A 24,891-nucleotide genomic window follows, 5' to 3' on the forward strand; every position below is an offset into this window, starting at 1 on the left:
TGCAATTACGTAGGATCATACAGAACCACAGAATTTGGTGGCAGATAAGTACCACTTGGTCCATCTGGTCTGCCCACTCACATACTAGGGTTCATTTTTGTTTGGGAGCCAATCAACTTACCAGTATATTTTTGGAGTGTGGGAGGAAACCCACGCAAGCACGAGGAGAATATACAAACTCCACACAGTTAGGGACCTGCTGGGAAACGAACCCACGACCTCAGTGCTGTGAGGCAGCAATGCTAACCATTACACCATCCGTTCTGCCCTAACATACTGTACGTTGTAACAGCCAGTATTCAACAAGGTGCGGCAGCTGCCTAGCTCCTGTACACATGGCTCAGTGGATTAATAGGTCTCTAGACAACATGTATCAGATATGTAATTTTCCTAAGGGATTATTAGAAAGATAAACCATGAACTATTAAAAGATGTATTAAGCCTGGAGAAGTGATAAAGCAGTGATAACTGCAAGGTGATAACGCACCAGCCTATCAGCTCCTAACTGTAAATTTACATATTGAAGCTGATTGGCTGGTGCGTTATCACCTTGCACTTATCACTGCTCTATCACTTCTCCAGGCTTAATACATCTGCCCCAAAGTGTTTAGGCTACAGACTACCCACAGTGCCCTGATTGAACAGGATCAATTACAAAATGGATATAAAACACTTTTTTTTTTATGGTAAAGTGCCTTCAAACGTGTATTTAAGTGATCAAAACTACCTGTTATTACAATGCAGGAGTCTAGGCAGTTGTGTCTCGATGTGCAGATTATTACCACGTAGTTGGTATTTGTCAGCTTTCCTTCCACCAGTAGTTTGAACATCTCGGAGAGTCCCTCTGCTAACGAATAACTGCACTCCATGATCTTAACACTTTCATTGCAAGAACTGGCAGCCAATCCCGCCAACCAGGGCAGCTGAGAGGCGGTCAGTGCGGTGATGGGGCTCGGTAGGTGGGGGAAAGCCTGCGACATGGTTTGCTGATACTGACGAATCTCTGCAAGGTGTGTTTCCCTCCAGGAACGCATGAAAATTTGTTCCAGATCTTCTATTAGAGGAACCTGATCTGGACCTAGAGAAAACCAAAATAATGTCAATTCAATTTAGATTAAAGGGGGTCAGTTGATCGCTAGCTGCCGTTGTTCTCTGCGTAGCGATCAGCGAAAAAAATGGCTAATCTGCACATGCGTATGCACCGCAATGCGTCTTACGGGTACGAAGTCCTTTGTGGTTTTGCACTGGTTCTAGCGACGATTCCATTCACACAGCTGAACGCAAGGAGATTGACAGGAAGAGGGCGTTTCTGGGTGTCAACTGACCGTTTTCTAGGAGTGTTTGGAAAAATGCAGGCGTGGCCGGGCGTTTGCTGGGCGAGTATCTGACGTCATTACCGTGTCACTCGTCGCAGCAATCATCGCACAGGATAAATAACTAAAGGGCTGGTCTTGTTTTGCACAAAATGTGTTTGCAAGCGCTTGCCGTTCGCACTTCTGCAAAGCGAAAATACACTCCCCCGTGGGCGGCGACTATGCGTTTGCACGGCTGCTAAAAACTGCTAGCGAGCGATCAGCTCGGAATGACCCCCCATAGTCAACAAAAGGTGCGGTGACATCATTGCTGCAAGTCTACAAGTCTGTCACTCACACTCTGCTGGCTCAAACATAACAAGACAAACTGCTGCATTGGGCCAGTTCTTTCAGATACGTTATTAAAATCAGCAATACATGTCCCTCAATGTATATAAATGGCAAACATTGGCTTTACTAGCTGATTAAAGCTTATATCATGGACTCCACTTACCGAGCTGGACAAGGTAATACACTGTCAGCAGGAGCTGCATTTCCTCTGAGATTGGCTGTATGGTAGTAGGTCCATATTGCTCATAGGTTTTGGGCATGGACTGTGAGCTCTTGTAGCAATTGTACAAGAGAGGGCTGACGATGACATCATTCACATTACCGCAGAGATAAGGGAAGTTCCCATGACCTGTAAAGTAGATTAGAAAAAAGTTTCTAATACATGTAATCCACAGTTGTCACTTTCTTGTCACATCTGCGGCAGATAATACACAGCATTACTGAGCCATCAGCTGGACATTATCCAATCAGGCCCAGAGTTCTGAATTTGTTCCCATGGGGGTTTATGTAATAGCCTTTGAGATGCAGGAAGAGGCGAGACTACCGCGAGTCTGGCCATATTTTTAAAGCGGCAAGCTTAGTTTGGCCGTTTCAATGAGAGCTGCTTTAAAAATATGTCTAGACTCATCGGAATTTTGCAGGCTATTACATAAACCACTGGGTGCTTTCTAACACTAGAATTTACAAGCAGATCCTCCGACAAATCAGATACATACCTTTAAAAATGACGGGCGTACACATGCATGACTTCAGTAAGTTGTCTGGTATACACACAGGTTCTCCAGTGGCCACCAGGGGAGAGGGGATCAAGTTTCCAGTAGTGGACTGAGGAGCACACAGCTGACCTAAGGTATCTAAAAATAATGTATCATGACTCTTAATTGCCCTCCAACAGTTTACTCTTTTAATGTGCTTAGTCTCTGTTAAAGTACTATTAGTAGGTGTGCCTGAACAGTGCATCATTCAGTACAGTTGTCACTGTTTGTTTCCTCTTACCCATAATCTCTTTCTATTCTACCAGCGCCCTCCTGTTAACTGTATTCAAGTTTGGCAGTCCTCTCACAATACAATACCTTGGGGGTGTAACCTACTGGCAATGGATAAGTATGACATCATTGGTGTGAGCTATTCCATTTTTGTGGGCGTGGCCAAGTCCAGAAAGCACATTAAAATATATCAGGTAAAGAGGGGGCAGATACAACTCCACCGGGGCAAAGACTGACTGTAGTAAGTACACACATTCCCATATGTTAGGGACAATTAAGAAAATAACATTTCTGAGGTTAGAGCATTGCTGCCTACACTATCCGAGTGTCCAGTCCTCCCAGACTCCCTAGAGGACAGGTAATTTTACAGACATGCCCTTAAAACTTTAACGTTGTAAGGTGGGCGGGGACATGATGTGAAGGCATCATGAAGCCACACCCACCTCAATATTAGGACATGTTGATGTGATTTACTTATCCCGTCAATTCTGTGTGTTACCGAAATAGGTGTGGCTTGATAATGTGATAATGTGATTGCCTCACTCAATTGATGGTGCAGAATCACAACTTCAGGCCCCCTCTTACCTCCTGTTTTCCTACATGGCCTCTGCATTTCCAGGAAGCGAGGTAGGAAAAGTCTGGGTCCCTTTAACTAGGCTGACCATAGTATCCCTACTACAAGCCTGCATTTCACCTGGTTTTTAGCAGCTACAGAACCTGTGTAATTCATGAGTGTCCCAGGTTAAAGGGATAATATGGTCAGCCGACTTGAAAACAACCTAAAACAGGGTCAGAAAACCACATGACTTCTAAAATACCCATGTACAGATAGCAGGTGCAGGAAACATATCTTTGTTGTGGAACTGGAATATTTGTGTCTGGGTATATACTTACCAACTTTCCCACAGCTGCTTGTGCTAAGAAAGTTGTTTTGTGAATAGCTGGCTTCTGTGGAAGAGGGAGACTCTGGAGACCAACCCTTGTGCCTTTTTTTGGGAGGGCCCGAATTAGTCACATTTCCTGTAAAAGGAAAAAAGATAAAATCAAACACTTACAAAGAATGACAGTGACCCCATGAACACCGCTGCACCGTTTCACACTAAAGTGTATGAGCACAAACCATTTACTCGGCAGATAACGGAATGCATGCTCTTGCCAGCAGGGTGAGGTGAGGGGCACAGCTACCGTCACCACCATCATTATCACTGCATGGCTGCACGTGACTCAGGCAGCGCCGTGGATCTTTATATAGAAATTGTCTCCTGATGCCTCTACATCAAATCTACTGGTGTCATTCTACACTAAAGGTGGTTCTCCAGGATGTGTCGCATGGCACTCCTGCCTAATACATGCCTTGCTCCTCTCTACATGCTCCAACTCTCTCCCTCATAGAGGAGACATATGCAGCACACTAGACCCTGTCCAAATCAGAGAACCCAATTGTGGCCTGCGCACTCAGTGAAGCCTGGGCCTCTGGTGAGTGAGCCCTGCTACAGTTAAGTCCTGCTCACAACCGACTGACAGTGCAAAATTCCAAAGCCTATTTTCATCTCCAGACTACAAATTATCAGCCTAACCTGAGCAAACTAGCTTCAAAGTAAGGACAGGGAAGTCCCAATCTTACTTTTATAAATGTATGTTATAATGGTCACACTCAAAAAATTAGTTTGTTGGCGTGTAATGTAAAATGTCTGGCACCCAAGAAAAAGAATCTTGCCTTCCCCTGATTTGTATCATGGTCACCTCAATGTGCCGTGCTGTGTGCTATGTTAGCGCTCAATATTTAAATGAGAGAAATAATAGTGCTTCATTTTTGTAGTGTGTGGTTATTTACTCTCTTAAGTGGATCTACTAGTCCGTGTAGGCCTTGGCTGCCAGGGCATACTGTCACTTGTAGTACTTCAAGCACAATCATGCCCTGGTAACCACTGGAATTCATAGTTAAGCTTACACATGTAGTTCTACAAACACCAGCATATCCAAACAGTTACCAGGACTGTTTGTGGAAGAGTGATGTAATGGCTACCTCCAATGTCTGTATGGGAATTGTCCCAATGATGTAATAAGTGCATCTAATGTGTATGGGTAGGGCATCAGTGATGTAATAGCTACCTCCAATGACTTTATAGCAAGAGGGAAGTGGCCAGTGATGTAACGGGAAGTGGCCAGCACAGGAAGTGGCCAGTGATGTAACAAGAAGTGGCTAGTGATGTAACGTGAAGTCTCCAGTGAAGTAATAGGAAATGGCCAGTGATATAATAAGAAGTGGTCTCTAACATAATGTGAAGTGTCAAGTGACATAATGGGAAGTGGTCAGTGATGTAATGGGAAGTGGACAGTGACATAACAGGAAGTGGTCAGTGATGTAATGGGAAGTGGCCAGTGTCATAATGGGAAGTGGCTAGTGAAGTAATGGGAAGTGACCAGTGATATAATGGGAAGTGCCCAGTAACGTAATAGCTGCCTCCAATATCTGTTTGGGAAGTGAGAGTTGCTTTATTGAGTTTAGGTATTTTAATTATAACGTCATTATAAAAATGTTTTAATAAAATTATTATTAATTAGTTGTTGGCAGAAACTAGAAAATAAACAAGTGAAGTAGCAGCATACCTAATACAGTGGGTCTGACCGGTAACGATGGAGTCACCTTTGCTGACTTCTGGAGACAACACGTTCCATTCACATTCTGATAAGACATCCCGATCTGTGCTTGTAGATATCCATTATCCCCTGAAAGATAAAATCATCACTGTTTTATTGTTCTGTGCGGATGACCTTACTACTCCCACTCCTTATATACCGGTAGCCCACTATGGCCTTTCACTATCCCATGCTTGCTCAGCAAATCCTGGTTGCCAGAAGAAAGAGTGGATATGTGCAAAAAGGCGCCTAAATAACAAAGATGAATAATATGTTTAAGAATAAAAACATATATCTTTTATTATACACAGTTATAACATAGAAGTACCAAAAAAATATCATATAAAACAGAGTACCATATAAAACAAAGTGTATATTATTGCACTGTCCCAGAGAAAATTCTCACCCTCTTTTGGATTTGCGGTGGGCCGAGAGCTTTTTGGCAAAAAAGCTTTCCGGTCCTGATGGATTTGGTAGAAGCACCACCGCAAAAAGCTTTTTTTCTCCTCTGGAGGTTGAGTAGGGAACCCAGTAGTATGCAATCAGAAAATAGAGTCCATGTCGTCCAAAGCTTAATTAAAAAGAGGGTGAGAATTTTCTCTGGGACAGTGCAATAATATACACTTTGTTTTATATGGTACTCTGTTTTATATGATATTTTTTTGGTACTTCTATGTTATAACTGTGTATAATAAAAGATATATGTTTTTATTCTTAAACATATTATTCATCTTTGTTATTTAGGCGCCTTTTTGCACATATCCACTCTTTCTTCTGGCAGCTAAAAATATTTAGGGATAAGGTGTTCCCTTTGAGATATGTGACGGCTGCCTCTTTAACATTTATAGCGCACTATAAACAAATATATCCTTCCCAGCAAATCCTGGTAGCCGAGTTGAATAAAACCCAAGGCCTCTACCCTTCCCTTATCTATCATGTTCCCCAATTACTGTAGTGCCGACAGATATTTTTCCTTATTACAGGTTGAGTATCCCTTATCCAAAACGCTTGGGACCAGAGGTATTTTGGATATCGGATTTTTCCGTATTTTGGAATAATTAGATACCATAATGAGATCTTATGATGATGGGACCTAAATCTAAGCACATAATTCATTTATGTTACATATACACCCTAAACACACAGCCTGAAGGTAATTTTAGCCAATATTTTTTATAACTTTGTGCATTAAACAAAGTGTGTGTACATTCACACAATTCATTTATGTTTCATATACACCTTATACACACAGCCTGAAGGTCATTTAATACAATATTATTAATAACTTTGTGTATTAAACAAAGTTTGTGTACATTGAGCCATCAAAAAACAAAGGTTTCACTATCTCACTCTCACTCAAAAAAGTCCGTATTTCGTAATATTCCGTATTTCGGAATATTTGGATATGGGATACTCAACCTGTACCATGTACATTCTGGGGCTGATTCTGACGTGGGAGTAAGGCAAAAAAATAAAAACAGGAATAACTTTGCACCTGGGCAAAACCATGTTGTGCAGCAGGTGGGGCCGATGTAACGTGCAAAGAGAATTAGATTTGGGTGGGGCGCGTCCTTGCTGAAATCTAAACTGCAGTGTAATAAAAAGGCTGCTCAGTATTTGTGGGCATCATGCAAAAGAAGCCAGTATTATTCAGCATAGCAATGTGGTTTGTACATGTGTAAAGTTACTCCTTTTTTTGGTTTTGCTGTGCTTCCAACTCTGTAAGCTGTGCTCCCAACTCTGTAAGCTTAACTTACAACTCTCTAAGATTTGCTCCCAACTCTGTAAGCTGTGCTTATAACTCTGTAAGCTGTGCTCCCAACGCTGTAAACTTTGCTCCCAACTCTGTAAGCTTTGCTCCCAACTCTGTAAGCTGTGCTCCCAACTCTGTAAGCTGTGCTCCCAACTCTGTAAGCTGTGCTCCCAACTCTGTAAGCTGTGCTCCCAACTCTGGGGGTCATTCCGACCCGATCGCTCGCTGCAGTTTGTCGCAGCGCAGCAATCGGGTCGGAACTGCGCCGGTGCCCAGCAATCGTCTCTGAGACAGAGGCGGTCGCTGGGCGAGAGGGCTGTCACGCAGCCGCTGCAGCCAGCGGGAGCGACGAGTAACTCCCGGCCAGCCACAGGAGCTGCGCTGGCCGGGAGTTACTCCTCCAATACAAAGGCATCACCGCTGTGCGATGCTTTTGTATTTGTGCGGGGGGGCCGGCACTGACATGCGGGGCGGACTAGCCCTGTGCTGGGCGTCCCCCCGCATGTCTGAGTTTACGATCGTAGCTGTGCTAAATTTAGCACAGCTACGATCAACTCGGAATGACCCCCTCTGTAAGCTGTGTTCCCAACTTTGTAAACTGTGCTTGCAACTCTGTAAGCTCAGCTCCACACTCTATAAGCTTTGCTCCCAACTCTGTAAGCTGTGCTCCCAACTCTGTAAGCTGTGCTCCCAACTCTGTAAGCTGTGCTCCCAACTCTGTAAGCTGTGCTCCCAACTCTGTAAGCTGTGCTCCCAACTCTGTAAGCTGTGCTCCCAACTCTGTAAGCTTTGCTCCCAACTCTGTAAGCTGTGCTCCCAACTCTGTAAGCTGTGCTCCCAACTCTGTAAGCTGTGCTCCCAACTCTGTAAGCTTTGCTCCCAACTCTGTAAGCTGTGCTCCCAACTCTGTAAGCTTTGCTCCCAACTCTGTAAGCTTTGCTCCCAACTCTGTAAGCTGTGCTCCCAACTCTGTAAGCTGTGCTCCCAACTCTGTAAGCTTTGCTCCCAACTCTGTAAGCTGTGCTCCCAACTCTGTAAGCTGTGCTCCCAACTCTGTAAGCTTTGCTCCCAACTCTGTAAGCTTTGCTCCCAACTCTGTAAGATTTGCTCCCAACTCTGTAAATTGTGCTCCCAACTCTGTAAACTTTGCTCCCAACTCTGTTAGCTCTGTTCCCAACACTGTAATCTGTGCTCCCAACACTAGGGGGTCATTCAGAACTGATCGTTGCTGTGCGTTTTTGAACAGCAGGCGATCAGATCCGAACTGCTTCGAAGCTTTACTCCGAACTCTGCAAGCTTTGCTCCCAAATCTGTAATCTTGCTCCCAACTCTGCAAGCCTAGCTCCCAAATCTGTAATCTTGCTCCCAACTCTGCAAGCTTTGCTCCTAAATCTGTATTCTTGCTCCCAACTCTGCAAGCTTAGCTCCCAAATCTGTAATCTTGCTCCCAACTCTGCAAGCTTTGCTCCCAAATCTGTATTCTTGCTCCCAACTCTGCAAGCTTAGCTCCCAAATCTGTATTCTTGCTCCCAACTCTGCAAGCTTTGCTCCCAAATCTGTAATCCTGCTCCCAACTCTGCAAGCTTTGCTCCCAAATCTGTAATCGTGCTCCCAACTCTGCAAGCTTTGCTCCCAAATCTGTATTCTTGCTCCCAACTCTGCAAGGTTTTCTCCCAAATCTGTATTCTTGCTCCCAACTCTGCAAGCTTTGCTCCCAAATCTGTAATCCTGCTCCCAACTCTGCAAGCTTTGCTCCCAAATCTGTAATCTTGCTCCCAACTCTGCAAGCTTTGCTCCCAAATCTGTATTCTTGCTCCCAACTCTGCAATCTTAGCTTCCAACTGTAAGTTTAAGGATGAGTAGATTTTTTGGTAAACTTCAAAACATGTGAAGACTGTTAGCCTGATTCTGAGTGACTTATCGATATCGGATGTGACTGAGCGATTATTTTCTACTGCACAATGCATATAAGTCGCACTACGCATGCATCCCAAGGGGTGTATGTAGCTGTGATTGAGACGCACAGTTTTAGAAATGTTATGAAACTGTACTGGGCAGTCCTGGGCAGAGGGCTAAGCGGACGCACAGAGATGGTACATTTTATGGGTGTGGTATGGGAGTGTCGGAGGCGCGTCACTGAAGTGGTTTATTCAGAAACCGGCACGTCAGCGATCTATAGTATTTGCATTCATTATTTCTGCTTTAATGCACTCAGAGGTGAAAGTATGCCATTTACCTGCCAGAGGACTCCCACTTGTCACGTGTGCGGCGGGGTCACTCATCTTATTTACCGTGGTGGGAACAGAACTGTCCTGCTGGGCGACCCCGGAGCTAGAGCACAGACTGGAAGATGAATGGCGGCTTCTCACCTCTGTAAGGAAAGCAAATGATGTCTTATAGAATGTACTTGATAAAGGAGAACAGCTGATTGGTTGTCAGGGGCAATTTCTTTATTTGTCCTATAAAGAAGGTCTGATACATCTCCCCGATAATCACAAGCTGCCTAGTGATAATTATTAAAGACAATCTTACTTTCTTAATCTTTCATCTCTCTACTTTGCTGGGGGCCAGTCCAACCCTGGAGCCAGCCACACTACATGCTGAGACAGATTCAGCAAGCAGGTTACAATTGGATAGCCCTCTCTATGTAACTACAGCTTGGAGATATGCATGGAAAGCACCTTTGTAAAAATATTAATTTCTATTTTAGTCAACTACTTAAAAAAGCTACAAAGACACCAAACTGCAGAGGAACAGGATAAATGCTGTTGTAACTTATATCCCTCCATTCATCTTACCAGTCCAGCTTGGGGTGTTAGCGGGAGGACCAATCACAAGCCAGAAGATCTTCATTGCATGTGGTTATTGGTCTTCCTGATCACACCCACCACCCTCCGCTGCTATTTAAAGGTGGTAAACTAAATTGATTGGCTGGTATCCAAACCACAATCTCCCACAATGCCCCACTGCACTGTAGTTTATATCAGGGCCGTAACTAGGTATGTGTGGAGGGGGCACCGCACATAGCGATGCAGGGTAGGGGGCGCTGTTAGCAGCACTTGTCAATTATCTGTTTTAATTACTTTCTCTTGCAGTTTCCCCCCTTTTTCAAGCCCAACATCTCCTGACCGCCCCTGTCTCCTACCCTGACCCCTTCTGTCGCTAATACCTATACAGCATTCATGAACTCAATTTGAGATTTCTTTGTTATTCAGTCACGCTGTCCTTTATTACACTTCAAGATGCTAACATAGGGCCTAATTCAGACGTGATCGCTGCTGTGCGTTTTCGCACAGCGGGCGATCAAATCTGAACTATGCATTCACAGGTGCCGCAGTGCACCGGCGCATGCCAGAGATGCTATGAGCATCTCAGCCCAGCGATCGCATCTGCCTGACAGGCTGAGGCGTTCGCTGAGTAGGAGGAGGCGGGCCGGTGGTGGCGTGCCTAGACCGTGTGGGGGGCGGGCCGCAGCACCTGCGTAACATCACACGCAGCCTATGCGACTCGGAGAGCAATGGGTAGCTCCCTGCCAGCGCGCAGGAGCTGCGCTGGTAGGGAGCTACTCTTCAGGTACAAAAGCATCACCGCCGTGCTATGCTTTTGTACCTGTGCGGCGGGGGAAGGGCCAGACATGCGGGGCGGACTAGCACTGTGCTGGGCGCCAGGGGGGCATGTCAGAGTGGCTGATCATAGTCGTGCAAAATTTTGCACAGCTACGATTTGGCCCAGACAGTGGGTAAAGGAGGCAAAACTTTTTTTACGTATATAAGCGAAAGGAGAAAAACAAAAGGCGGAATTATAAAACTAAAGACAGACACTGGGAGTCTTGTTGAAGGGGACAATGTAATAGCAGATCATCTTAATAATTATTTTTGCTCAGTATTCACTACTGAAAGAGAGGGGAAGGGGCCACAGTTAAGTTACAAGAACATTGGGGGTCATTCCGAGTTGTTCGCTCGGTAAATTTCTTCGCATCGCAGCGATTTTCCGCTTAGTGCGCATGCGCAATGTCCGCACTGCGACTGCGCCAAGTAAATTTGCTATGCAGTTAGGAATTTTACTCACGGTTTTTTCTTCGTTCTGGTGATCGTAATGTGATTGACAGGAAGTGGGTGTTTCTGGGCGGAAACTGGCCGTTTTATGGGAGTGTGTGAAAAAACGCTACCGTTTCTGGGAAAAACGCGGGAGTGGCTGGAGAAACGGAGGAGTGTCTGGGCGAACGCTGGGTGTGTTTGTGACGTCAAACCAGGAACGACCAGCACTGAACTGATCGCAGATGCCGAGTAAGTCTGAAGCTACTCAGAAACTGCTAAGAAGTGTCTATTCGCAATTCTGCTAATCTTTCGTTCGCAATTTTGATAAGCTAAGATTCACTCCCAGTAGGCGGCGGCTTAGCGTGTGCAAAGCTGCTAAAAGCAGCTTGCGAGCGAACAACTCGGAATGACCCCCCTTTACAGAGGCGAAGGTCCTAACAGAACTCTCAAAGCTGAAAGTGGACAAATCTATGGGGCCAGATGGGATACATCCAAGGATACTAAAAGAACTTAAAGAGGTGAATTAGTCAACCAGTCATTAGCTACAGGAGTAATTCCAGAGGACTGGAAAAGAGCGAACATAGTCCCACTGCACAAAAGTGGAAGCAAGGAAGAGGCAAACAACTACAGACCAGTGAGTCTTACATCAGTAATAGGGAAATTGATGGAAACACTGTTAAAAGAAAGAGTTGTAGATTATCTCAAATCCAGCAATTTACAGGATCCCAAACAGCATGGATTCACTGGGGGGAGATCATGTCAAACAAATCTTATTGACTTTTTTGACTGTGTGACTAAAGTGATGGATGAAGGTGGAGCCGTGGATATAGCTTATCTAGACTTTAGAAAGGCTTTTGACACTGTTCCACATTGCAGACTGCTAAATAAACTTGGAAGCTTGGGATTGGATACTAGGATTATTGAATGGATAAGATCTTGGTTGCAGGATAGAAAACAGAGAGTTGTGGTAAATGGAGTGCATTCACAGGAGGGAAATGTTACCAGTGGAGTACCCTAGGCATCTGTACTTGGACCAGTGCTTTTTAATATCTTTATTGGTGACACTGCAAATGGCATTAAAGGGAAAGTATGCCTTTTTGCCGATGACACAAAGGTATGCAACAGGGTAGACACACCAGGTGGGGTAAAACAAATGACTGAGGATCTAGGTAGACTAGGGGAATGGTCAAGAGTCTGGCAATTACAGTTTAATGCCCAAAAATGCAAAATCATGCACTTGTATTAATGGCACTATACTGGAAACTACTGAGGAGGAAAGGGATCTAGGAGTCACTATTTCAGGTGACTTAAAGGCAGGTAAGCAATGTAACAAAGCAATGAGGAAGGCTAGTCAGATGCTTGGCTGCATTGGGAGAGGAATCAGCAGCAGAAATAAAGAAGTAATAATGCCATCGTATAGATCATTGGTACGGCCTCATCTAGAATACTGTGTTCAATTCTGGAGGCCATATCTTCAAAAGGATATTAATACATTAGAGACTGTACAAAGAAGGGAAACTAAAATGGTGCATGGCCTACATCACAAAACATACCCAGAAAGACTAAGAAATCTCAAAATGTATAGTTTGGAGCAGAGAAGGGAAAGGGGGGACATGATAGAAACTTTCAAATATATCAAGGGTTTTAACAAAGTCCAGGAGGGAAACATTCTCCAAATGAAGAGAAGCAATAGGACGAGAGGCCATGCACTGAGACTGGAGGGGGGGAGGTTCAGGAGAAATATGAGGAAAAATTACTTCACAGAAAAGGTAGTGGACAAGTGGAATAGCCTCCCATCAGAGGCGGTAGAGACTTGCGCCGGCGCATGGCAGCTTTCGTTACCTCGCGATCGCCTCTGAGATAGAGGCGGTCGCTAGGCGGGAGGGGGCTGAACGGCGGCGTTAAGCCGCCGTTTAGGGGGAGCGGTCCGGCCAACGCAGACGTGGCCGGACCGTTGGGGGGAACAAGCCGTGGCGGCTGCGTGACCTCTCACGCAGCCGCTGAGGCCATCGGGAGCGACGAGCAACTCCCGGCCAGCCGCAGGAGCTGCGCTGGCTGGGAGTTACTCCTCAAATACAAAGGCATTGCCGCTGCGCGATGCTTTTGTATTTGGGCGGGGGGGGGGGGGGGCGGCACTGAAATGTGGGGCGGGCTAACCCTGTGCTGGGCGTCCCCCCGCATGTCTGAGTTTACGATCGTAGCTGTGCTAAATTTAGCACAGCTACGATCAACTCGGAATGGCCCCCTCTGATCCTACTGACTGGACTTTGTGAATGGCTGCAACCAGAAAGTATTTTGCACAATATAAAGTACTACCACAGTATCCCTAAACTAAGTTTAGGTCCAGTTGTGACAATGCTGCAGTTGCACAAACTCACCTGTCCCCTTCCAGGAAATCAAGGCTCCTTTGGTTAAGCCCCCATGAGTGTTCCTGACCAGGTAATACTTCAAGTGTTTCTGTTTTTTGGGCTGGGTGGTCAGTTTCAGATTGATGTGATTGGAAAACTCTGTAAAATATCGAAATCCTTTCTCTCCACATCCAACACAATTGCCGGAAAACCCTGCGCACGAAAAGACAAAAAGTTATTATGGTATGTATAGAATCTCTGCAGCCTAATCTGTTCCAGCCAGTGCCAGAGTGGCGCTGAGGTCAATGAGAGTGTGTAAGTGACACCGGGTGCTTTCATAGAAGGTTCACATTGCAGGCCTTGCTACTGGTAGCTATTACAGATAGAAATAAAGGGGGTCATTCCGAGTTGATTGCACATAGCAACTTTTTGCTGCCCGTGCGATCAACTAGACGCCGCCTATGGGGGAGGGTTTTTTGCATAGCAAAGCTGCGAACGCTTGTGCAGCCCTGATATGCCTAAAAAGTTTTGTGTAGAAGTAGACCAGGGTAAGAGTTAATTACCCTGTGCGATCCATCCAGCGATGCAGGTCCCGGAATTGATGTCAGACATCCGCCCTCCAAACACCTGGACACGCCTGCGTTCGCCGCACCACTCCTAGAAATGACAGTTGACGCCCCGGGAACGCCTTCCTCCTATCAATCTTCTTGCGGTCGCCGCTGCGACCGCTTTCTTCGTTCATGGTGTCGCTGCGCATTTCCGACCCAATCGCATGGCTGCAAAGAAGTGCAGCGTGCGATCGGGTCGGAATGACCCCCTAAGACCATATAGAAAGTGGCTATATTTTCTCTTGCAAGCTGTACCAATTACACAAACCTTTGATGTTAATTATGGCAAAGTGGCATATCTCCCAACCAAATACGTCAAGGAATCAGGGTACGCACACAAGAAGGAGGTGTGGACATATATTATGGGGGCGTGGTCATGCATCACAGTGACACAACTAGCGCTTTCAACATGCTTACCCGCCTCTTTCCTTAAATCCATCCTTAGAAGCCTGTGGACACTATGGAGTAAATTTACTAAGGTGGGAGTTTTTTTTAGAAGTGAAGATGTTGCTCATAGCAACCAATCAGATTCTACTTAACATTTATCTAGCTGCTTCTAGAAGATAATAAATAGAATCTGATTGGTTGCTATGGGCAACATCACCAGTTCGAAAATAAAACCTCCCACCTTAGTAAATTTACCCCTATGTTAAGGAAATATACCCTACAAACGTCCAGCTAAGACTGTCCAGACTAAATTGGATCAGATGGAGTTATATTGTGAAATGTCATTCATAATGGTTGCCTGTGGCCTTTCTGCTGTATTTCAAGGTGTTTCCTGCGATCAACTCTGAATTACCCCCTATGTACTACAACTTTTAATAAAGGAAAAGATGAGGTGTTGCCAACAGCAAGCAATCCGATTCTAGCTACCATTTTATACAATATAAAAAAGATAGCTGATAGCTAATTGGTTATGGGGCAACCCCTCTACTTTTCCCGGTTAGAAGTTTAATAACTCTACCGTTACGATTTTATGAGTAGCATTTGCTTAAAATTGTCCTTTGACGGTTACTGTACAGATCACTAGTACACAGTGGCAGCAGCCATGTTGTGGGCTGAAACAGTGATCACGAGAACACAACACAGCCAATCAACTCACAAGGAAGTAGTGACATCATTGAGGCATAGGGTACAGGAAGTATCTCAAACATCAGTCATGCCCCTAGCTCCTTTAAAGTTCTATGTTTGTGGTTTACTTGTAATTACCTATTTGTGTTACCTTTTTTCTACCTGTGCTGCTAGAGTTCAGTGCTGTTTACATTGAATCTTAAGGCTGTAATTATTAATAATAATATCGTTTATTTATATGGTGTCACATGGGATCCGCAGCGCCCAATTACTGAGTAAACAAATAAGCAAAACATGAAGACAGTGACTTCCAATTCAAAACAATATCGGACAAGTACAGGGTATATACACATAGCTGCGTCAGTAAAAAAAAAAGCACTGAAATAAGTATCCAAGGGATTTGGTGCCGTCAAAGGGAGTATTGAAAAGAAGATAGGTTTAGTAAGAGATGTAAAAACACATGAGGGAAGAGGGTCCTGCTCGTGAAAGCTTACATTCTAAAGGGGAGGGGCACACAGACAGGGGTGACACAGATGGGGCAAAAAGTTAGCATGGGCCACAGAGGGCTTAGGATGAGAGACGGCTGGGTTTGGAGAAGAAGTGGGTCTTCAGAGCCCGTTTGAAGTTTTGTAAAGAGGTGGAGAGTCTGAAGGGGAGAGGTAGAGAATTCCAGAGAAAGGGAGCAGCAAGTGCAAAATCTTGGAGGTTGGGAGGATGTAATGTACCAATAAAATACTGCTGTGGGTTTCTGACGGAACTTGTCTATAAGAGCCATGTGCTCCTCACTTATACCAATAAAGATGTTAAATTTTCCTGATACCAAAAGTTTTCCATAGGTTTACAGTATGTTTCATGTAGTGTATCCCTTTAAATAGTAAGTAAAACATCCATCAATGTTAAGAGAACATTCTCTTGATTAAAAATAAAAATATACAGACACACAACAGTATGTCACCGCTTCCTCCCTCATTCATACAGTATTTTAATAGAGCTCATTCATAGTGCATCCTGTCTGGTTTCTATGGGTACCAGGGACTGAATGAAGCATTAGTGGATGCAGAAGGTTGCATCACATGCTGTGGTATATAGGTTGCTACAGGTCACAGTGACTTCTCAGGTCAAGACAACTTGGCAGGCAGAACAATCCACAGTGCTAATCAAGGTATTTGCCAGCCATCTGCTTAACATCCACGAAAAAGGCCGTAGGAACATGAAACTCTACAGAACATTATCTCCAAACATTGGGTCATAAACTTTAGGATACACAAAGTACCAAGTTACAAATTAGTTGTGCTGAAAAACCCTGAATAAAGGGAGGAAAGGGTCCATATGTAATTTAATTCCATGCTGCCTGCCTGGGAACCTGCCTGCCCCACTGTACATACAGTATCACTGACCTGACTGCTCCGGAATCGGAGAGGCTTACTTCCATCCCATGCTGGACTATTGTACTTCTGATGAAAGTATTAAAGGCACTCTGCCTTTCCCGGGAGTGGGGTATGAAAGGAAGGTGAGTAAGTGCTAATTCACTGTATGGTCCACAAGGGGGAGAAGTATCAAGCCTTCTAAAGAGGTCAAGCAGAGAAGTTGCCTATAGCAACCACTCAGATTCTATTTTCAGCCCCACCACTCAGAAGATCATTTAGCGTATGCACACAGTGAGGAGCAGGAGGGGACGTCTTGCGTGTTTACAAGAGACCGCAGAGATGTTTCCCAAAATTAAAGGTAGGACTTTGGTGGGACAGCAGGTCTCCACAACTGCTGTGCTGACTCTGCAACGTTCCCACCATATTTACTGAAACCCCGTCGGGAAACGCTGCGGAAATGATTGATAAATAGCGCAGCCACATCGCAAAACTTGATAAATATGCTAGCTGGTATTTATGATGGTAAAGGTGACAACCCCTGTAAGGAGGCTGGCTGTATTAATGAAGGGGAACAGTACTGAAGCAATAATTAATGTCCAAGGGTGTTCCCTGTCTATATAACAGACATGCCAAAGTGAGTCTAATTCTCCTTGCTGGCAATTAGGAACCAGGCGATTATTTCTAAGCAGATCAAACCATGTGAACTATTGATTGTTATTAATTAATATTTCTGTTTCATAATTTTTTTCTTTTATTATTAACATTCTAGGATAACTTGTGTTATCCTGGAATTAGAAGACACATCTCACATACTATTCTGATTGGAATGTAACAAATCTAAAAAAAAAATTTTTTTGTATAATTAGGTCAAAATAAAAATACTTAGGGGATATTCATCAAAGCTCAGAGAGAGAAAGTGGAGAGAGATAAAGGGGTGTATTCAATTAAGGTCGAAACTGCCGTCTTGTCGCAAAGACGCCAGTTTTCCACTTTTTCAGGTCGGAAGGGGTTCCGACCTATTCAGTCCCGAGCATTTTTATCCAACAAGTCGGGGAATTCGAGCTGTCGAATAGTACGTGAATCGGCGGTATCGCTGCCGATTCGCGTACTTCTGCGGGAAAAGGGGCCAAATTCGACAGGAATTGGCCCTGTTTCCGACCATCTCAGTTCGACTTAAAAAAAAGTCGAACTGAGATGTGGGACCTGAGAGGAGGGAGAGCCGCAAGCAGACGGGGGAGATCTGCGGGCAGGCGGGGGACAGGAGTGCTACAGCACAGCGCTGCAGGAGGATGTGTAATAGCCGCCGCTCACGGCAGCGTCCACCCATCTCCAGCAAGTGAGGTCCCGCTTGCTGGAGCCGGGTAGACGCTGCCGTGAGGTCTGGTGGCTGTGCCACATCCTCCTGCAGCGCTGCTGCCCCCCGTCTCCCTGCGGCTCTCCCCCCTCCCCCCCCCCTCTCATCTCAATTCGACTTTTTTAAAGTCGAATTGAGATGGGCATTGAATAGCCCTTGTCGGATCCATTCCAACAAATGCATGTAGGAATGGATCTGACCCTAATTGAATATACCCCAAAGTATCAACCAATGATATCCTAAGTGCTACTTACAAGCTATGTTTGAAAAATGTCATTTAGGAGCGGATTGGTTGGTACTTTATCTCTCTATACCTTTATCTCTCCGAGCTTTCATAAATATCGCACTTAGGCACTGGCAAAAGTCTGATTTATCCAGCTCACATTTCCGGCTTGAGTCCTGGGCTAACTGTTCAATGCATCTGAGACGCATTGCCAAAATGATGCATTCTGGATACCTTGAGGTTTGCTCTGAGTCCACAGAGTTTGTTAGTGGTGAACATGTGCATCGTATACTGGGGGTTATTCAGAGTTGTTAGCAAACTAAAAAAGCACACTAATGGACAAAACCATGCTGCACTGCAGGTGGGGCAGATGTAACGTGCAGAGAGAGTTAGATTTGGGTGGGGTGTGTTCAAAGGCATAGCTACCATAGGTGCAGGCAGTGCAGCTGCTCTGGGGCCCAGAGCTGAGACGGGCCCACCTTCCCTGTCACTGTTACATGTGTTATACACATTTTTCGCCATTGGGTGGTACGTAGGGGTCCTTTCAAACTTTTTCCTTGGGGCCTGCAATATATCTAGGTATGCCCCTGGACCTGCTGATTGTAGTGTGGCATAAAATGTTATATAATATGAACCGGGGCACTTTAATGAGGCACAATATGAGCACTATATATCATAATGTGAATTGGGGGTATTGTGCGACATAATGTGTACTGGAAGCTCTGAAATGTGACATAGGGTGAACTTAAGCACTAATACGATTCATAAAAGAAACCAGGGCATAATATTAAATAAGGCTCTACTATGGTTCAGAAAATGAACTAGGGCACTATTATAGGGCATAAAAGTAACAACTGCTGCAGAGAAGTGTCTCTCTAGAAGCATCGGGGCGGGGGACTCTTCAAAATGTTGCTATGGGGCAAACAAAGTTCTGGCTACGCCCCTGGGTGTGTTCAAACTGAAATCTAAATTGCAGTGTAAAAATAAAGCAGCCAGTATTTACCCTGCACAGAAACAATATAACCCACCCAAATCCAACTCTCTCTGTACATGTTACATCTTCCCCACCTGCTGTGCATATGGGGCCTAATTCAGATCTGATCGCAGCAGCAAATTTATTAGCAATTGGGCAAAACCATGTGCACTGCAGGGGGGGGGGGGCAGATATAACATGAGAGAGAGTTAGATTTGGGTGTGGTGTGTTCAAACTGATATCTAAATTGCAGTGTAAAAATAAAGCAGCCAGTATTTACCCTGCACAGAAACAATATAACCAGCCTAAATCTAACTCTCTCTGCACATGTTATATCTGCCTCCCCTGCAGTGCACATGGTTTTGCCCATTAGCCAACAAATTTTCTGCTGCGATCAGATCTGAATTGCCCCCATGATTTTGCCCAATTGCTAAAAAATTTTGTTTGCTATCAACTCTGAATAACCCCCACAATCACGTATTTGGGATTGGGGACTGGTCTGTGCTGCATGGGGAGACAGCCCTGCACCTAAGCACAGTCCTGACAAAACCATTCTCCACCCCATTTGGTGTAGAAACTAAAGATAATCATGATTAGCACTCCAAGTGTCTATTCAGACCTGGTCTCAGTCTTGAGAAAAGCGCAAATGGACACTTCTCGGACATCTGCGCAGTGCACACATTGCGCATGCGCAAACTTTCATTATGTGATTGCATCCCGAAAAGGATGTAATCGCAAAATGAATGACAGGCGGCGGGCGTTCGGAGGCGGCGATGTGGAGTTGGTGGAGATTGGAGCAGGAAACGCAGGCATGTCATGGATGTTTTCAGGGCAGCCCGATGGTGTTGACTGCGCTTTTTGCGATTGCAAACATGGTGGAAGTGCGCCTAAATACGCAGCCTGGCTGCACATGCAGTAGGTCGTCCTCTACTCTGATTCCTGCGATGTGATCGCAATTGAATTGGCGGCCCCAGCATGCGATTTCATTGTAAATTGGCAAAGGTCCAAAGGCAATAAAACACGTTGTTATATTATCAGGCTTGACTCTACAAACGTAATAATAATACGCTGCAAGCCTCATATATGTGCCTCATACCTCCAAACACTGTAATACCCCTTTCAGACCGCACAAACAGCCCGGTATATTGCCGGGTCGACACAGGTCGCTGTGCGGTGTGAATGGGTCACTCCCGAATTCCCAGGGCGCCTGACCCGATAATTCAACCGGGTTATTCCCGGGTCAGGTGTAGTGGGAACGTGTTACCCGGGTCAGTGCGACCCACGACCCATTCACTGCATAGGGAGAGACGGCGAGGAGATGATCTCATACCCCCAGCGCCGCCTCCGCCCCCGATGGCAACCCGAACCGGCATATAGCTCTCTCTAAGATTTGCTACATCTCCCCCTAAGTGTGCATATTTGCAAAAAAATGGCAAGCATTGATAAAAAGGATGCTTGGGGACTACATGGTCGCTATACTGCGCAACATGGCAGCGCTGTATAAACAATTAGAATAATGCTCATTGATGTAACTAGTAGATAGACAGGCTGCCAGTGCTAGCTCCATGTCTGGCACTGTGAAGCTGTAAATAACGCAGCAGGCTGCCTGTAGTGTCCAGATGTGTCTGCGGGTTACAGCCACTATCAGCCAGCAGTCTGTATACCTTGTCTAGCATCACCTGGCTATCTCCGCCAGTCTGGAATGTCTATAGTGGGAACATAAGACAAGTTTATTGAGGAAGTGAAGGGGATGAATAGCTGTCTGGCAGCTGCCCCATTGCTGGCCTGGCCTTACACTGTTATTACTTAGTGTTCTTTTGTGCTTTTGTTTAAAGTGCTATTAATACAATGACTTCCTCAACACTAATTGCTGAGCTTTCATCTAGGTTTCTGTTGGAATTTTATTATCTATCTGATCAGTAGAAAGAGGAGGGGACTGTTGTAGAATCTAGGAAGAGCCTGGTAAAGTGTCTTATAACTGCCTGTCATGGAAACCTGCACATTAACCCTACAAATCAGCAGTGGTACCTCCGAGGTGTGGGGATCTTCTATACACAGCGCTTGTGCTTAAATCAAAATTAATTCCTTTAAGGCATGTTTAAGGCTTCTAGAAGTGTTTACAGCATGCCTCGTGCTCATCCTTGATGGCTAAGTACAAAAAAATAAATAACACCGATTTATAAACTGCCGTAATCCCCACAGGACATTACATGGCGTGGGTGCAGATTTACCACACAGATAAAGCCTGGAGATTTCAGTGCAAAACTAACATATACAACCGATGGAAGGACCTGCAAGGGGGACAGGCTGAAATTGCTCCTTAAATCCCTCACATTCTTATTATTTATTTATTACCATTTATATAGGGGGTAATTCAGAGTTGATCGCAGCAGCAAATTTGTTAGCAGTTGGGGAAAACCATGGGGGTCATTTCGAGTTGATCGCACGCTGCCAATTTTTTGGCAGCGCAGCGATCAGGTAAAAAAACCTGCAAAACTGCGCATGCATATGCACCGCAATGCACACGCGCGTCGTACAGGTACAAACAGCATCGTTGCTGTGCCATGCTTCTAGCGACGAATCCATTCGCACAGCCGATCGATCGCAAGGAGATTGACAGGAAGAGGGCGTTTATGGGTGTCAACTGACCGTTTTCTGGGAGTGGTAGGGAAAACGCAGGCGTGTCCAAGCGTTTGCAGGGCGGGTGTCTGACATCAATTTCCGTGACCTCCGACGCTAGAATCATCGCACAGGATAAGTAACTACAGGGCTGGTCTTGTTTTGCACAAAATGTTTTTGTACCGCTCGGCTGCACATGCGATCGCACACTTGCAAAGCGAAAATACACTCCACTGTGGGCGGCGACTATGCGTTTGCACGGCTGCTAAAAGTAGCTAGCGAGCGAACAACTCGGAATTAGGGCCCATGTGCACACGCTAGGCCGCCGCCCTCTGGGAGTGTATCTTAGCATAGCAGAATTGCGAACGAAAATTAGCAGAACTGCTACTAAATTATTCTTTGCAGTTTCTGAGTAGCTCCAGACCTACTCACAGATTGCGATCAGCTCAGTCCGTTTAGTTCCTGGTTTGACGTCACAAACACGCCCTGCATTCGGCCAGCCACTCCCCTGTTTCTCCAGACACTCCCGCGTTTTTCCCTGACACGCCTGCGTTTTTTAGCAAACGCCGGGAAAACGCTGAGTTACCACCTAGAAACGCCCCTTTCCTGTCAATCTTTTACCGAACAGCAGTGCGATTGAAAATCGCCGCAGAATCCACAGCAAATCTGCTAAACTTTAAGTTAAATATCTAAGCGCATGCGCCCTGCGTGCCTTGCGCATGCGCAGTTTGCAACAAATCGCAGCATTGCGAAAATCGGCAACGAGCGAACAACTCGGAATTACCCCCATGCTTTTGCCCAACTGCTAACAAATTTGCTGCTGCGATCAACTCTGAATTAGGGGGGTCATTCTGAGTTGATCGCACGCTGCAACTTTTTAGAGCCCGTGCAATCAACTGGAAGCCGCCTATGGGGGAGGGGTTTCTTGCATAGCAAGGCTTCGATCGCTTGTGCAGCCCTGCTATGCTAAAAAAGTTTTGTGTAGAACAAGACCAGGGTAGGAGTTACTTACCCAGTGCGATCAATCCAGCGTTGCAGCTCCCGGAATTGATATCAGACATCCGCCCTCCAAACGCCTCGACACGCCTGCGTTTGTATATCCACGCCCAGAAAATGGTGAGGACGCCCGGTTCCGCCTTCTTCCTGTCAATCTTCTTGCGGTTGCCGCTGCGTCCGCTTTCTTCATTAGCGGCGTCGCTGCCCAGCGACATCCGTCGCCAGGCAACAACGCGCCTGCGCAATGCGGCCGCCGCACATGCGCAGTCCCGACCCGATTGCACGGCTGCGAAGAAGCGCAGCGTGCGATCGGGTCAGAATGAACCCCTGGGCCCACAGTGTGCACATATTCCGTAGCACTTTTACAGATAATGGGGGTGATGCAGATCTGATCGCTGGGCTGCTAATTTTGCTCTCCTGCGTTCAGCTAGTTGCCATCCTATGTGTGCGATCCCATGTGTACGCCCAGCTGCAAAAATCCACTGTATGCAGTCGGTGTGCAGCCCAGGACTTATGGGCCCTACACACTGGCCGATATTTTGAAAGATATGATCGATCTCGTTCATATCTTTCAGTGTGGAGACTTAAGCGATGAACGATGCGCGTCCCCGCGCTCGTTCATCGCTGGTCTCCTGTCGGCTGTGCATGCAGGCCAATATGGACGATCTCGTCCATATTTGCCTGCACGTCTATGGAGCCGGGTGACGGGGGGAGTGAAGAAGCTTCACTCCCCCCGTCACTGCCCCCCCCGCCGCCGGGTCGCTCGTCGGCCGTATCGGCCGTCGGGCACCTCGGCCAGTGAGTAGGGCCTATTACTCCTACAGTGTGATGAGAACGGGCTGATCGGGTCCGGAGCTGACGTCACACACCCTCCCTGAAACGCTCGGGAACGCCTGCGTTCTTCTGGACACTCCCAATAAACGGTCAGTTACATACCCTCCAACATGACCCGCCCCACTAGGTACAAAATGCTCTGTTTCTGGACTTCCCTCTTAATTTATTATTGCCATCACCTGTGAAGAAACAGCTTTCTTATCATTTAACTTGTTCAACACAGGTGATGGAAATCATAAATTAAGAGGGAAGTCCAGGAACAGAGCATTTTGTACCTAGTGGGGCGGGTCCTGTTGGAGGGTCTGCAGTTACCACCCACAAACGGCCTCTTCCTGTCAATCACCTTGTGAACGCCCGTGCGAATCAAATTATCACACCATCCTGTCGCTGACCGGCGATGCCCATTGTTGTTGTTGTCCGATGCGCATTGCGGTGCATACGCATGCACCGTTATGACCTGATCGATGCTGTGCAAAAACGCACAGCAGCGATCAGGTCTAATCAGGCCCAATATTTGGCCATTCACATCAGTCCCTGCCCAAGTGGAGCTTACAGTCTAAGGGGTCTATTTACTAAGCTTTGGAGAAAGTGCACAGAGATAAAGTACCAACCAATCAGCCCCTAGCTGTCATTTTTCAAACAAAGCCTGTGACACTGCAGTTAAGAGCTGATTGGCTGGTACTTTATCTCCATCCATTTTATCTCTCTCCAAGGTTTAGTAAATAGACCCCTAAATTCCCTATCACATGCACACACTTATACAAACGGGTTAATTTTTGTTTGGAGCCAATTAACCTACTAGTATATTTTTTAATTGTGGGAAGAAACCCACACAAGCACGGGGAGAATATACAAACTCCACACAGTTATCAAACCCATGATCTCAGTGCTGTGAGACAGTAATGCTATCCATTATACCACCTGTAAGTTGCTACGTGCGATCAACTCGGAATGACCCCCATGGTTGGGTTTCATCAGAGCTCTACAGTATAGAGCCTAGGAGGGTTATTTACTAAAACCTGTTTTTCCGACAGTTTTGCAGTAGCATTTTTTAAATGCAATAAATTTAGCATAATTCCTTTGCTCATGTTATTAACATTTACTTGTACATTACCAGCCTATCCCGTTGACGCTTTCAATCCTGTGGCAAGGCTGCCAAAAACTGCAGTAAACCAGTGGTTTGTAAAAGTGGCATTTAGTAAATCAACCTCTATGTGCCTATGTAGCTCAGATAATCCCCCTACAAAATAACCCATCAGCACACTATGTATAACCCAGCTGATCGCAAGCTTATGGTGGGGAAATCAGAAGACACCTGGAATCAAGCATGTTGATTTGATTGGTTGCCATTGTTTTTTTTTTTTTTATTTGGACTATGTAGTACTGTAATATCTTTTCTATTTATTACCTTGAACAAGAATTTTGAGTGTTGTTTATTC

General features: G+C 45.6%; 1 protein-coding gene across 2 annotated transcripts in view; it reads right to left on the reverse strand.

Annotated features, from left to right (window-relative positions):
• GREB1 (growth regulating estrogen receptor binding 1) overlaps nucleotides 1–24,891 on the reverse strand; it is a 275,504-nt gene that overhangs the window by 153,995 nt on the left and 96,618 nt on the right. Inside the window, exons 5-11 of one of the 2 annotated variants that reach the window (XM_063915399.1) lie at nucleotides 13,438–13,620; nucleotides 9,259–9,393; nucleotides 5,240–5,359; nucleotides 3,524–3,649; nucleotides 2,360–2,497; nucleotides 1,807–1,992; nucleotides 728–1,078 (exon numbers count right to left, since the gene is read on the reverse strand). In XM_063915399.1, the coding sequence (XP_063771469.1) occupies nucleotides 728–1,078; nucleotides 1,807–1,992; nucleotides 2,360–2,497; nucleotides 3,524–3,649; nucleotides 5,240–5,359; nucleotides 9,259–9,393; nucleotides 13,438–13,620 (1,239 nt within the window). The remainder of the gene's footprint in view (nucleotides 1–727; nucleotides 1,079–1,806; nucleotides 1,993–2,359; nucleotides 2,498–3,523; nucleotides 3,650–5,239; nucleotides 5,360–9,258; nucleotides 9,394–13,437; nucleotides 13,621–24,891) is intronic. The other variant, XM_063915401.1, reaches the window with a different exon arrangement.

Source organism: Pseudophryne corroboree, chromosome 4, assembly GCF_028390025.1.
Source record: "Pseudophryne corroboree isolate aPseCor3 chromosome 4, aPseCor3.hap2, whole genome shotgun sequence".
Lineage (NCBI taxonomy): Eukaryota > Metazoa > Chordata > Amphibia > Anura > Myobatrachidae > Pseudophryne > Pseudophryne corroboree.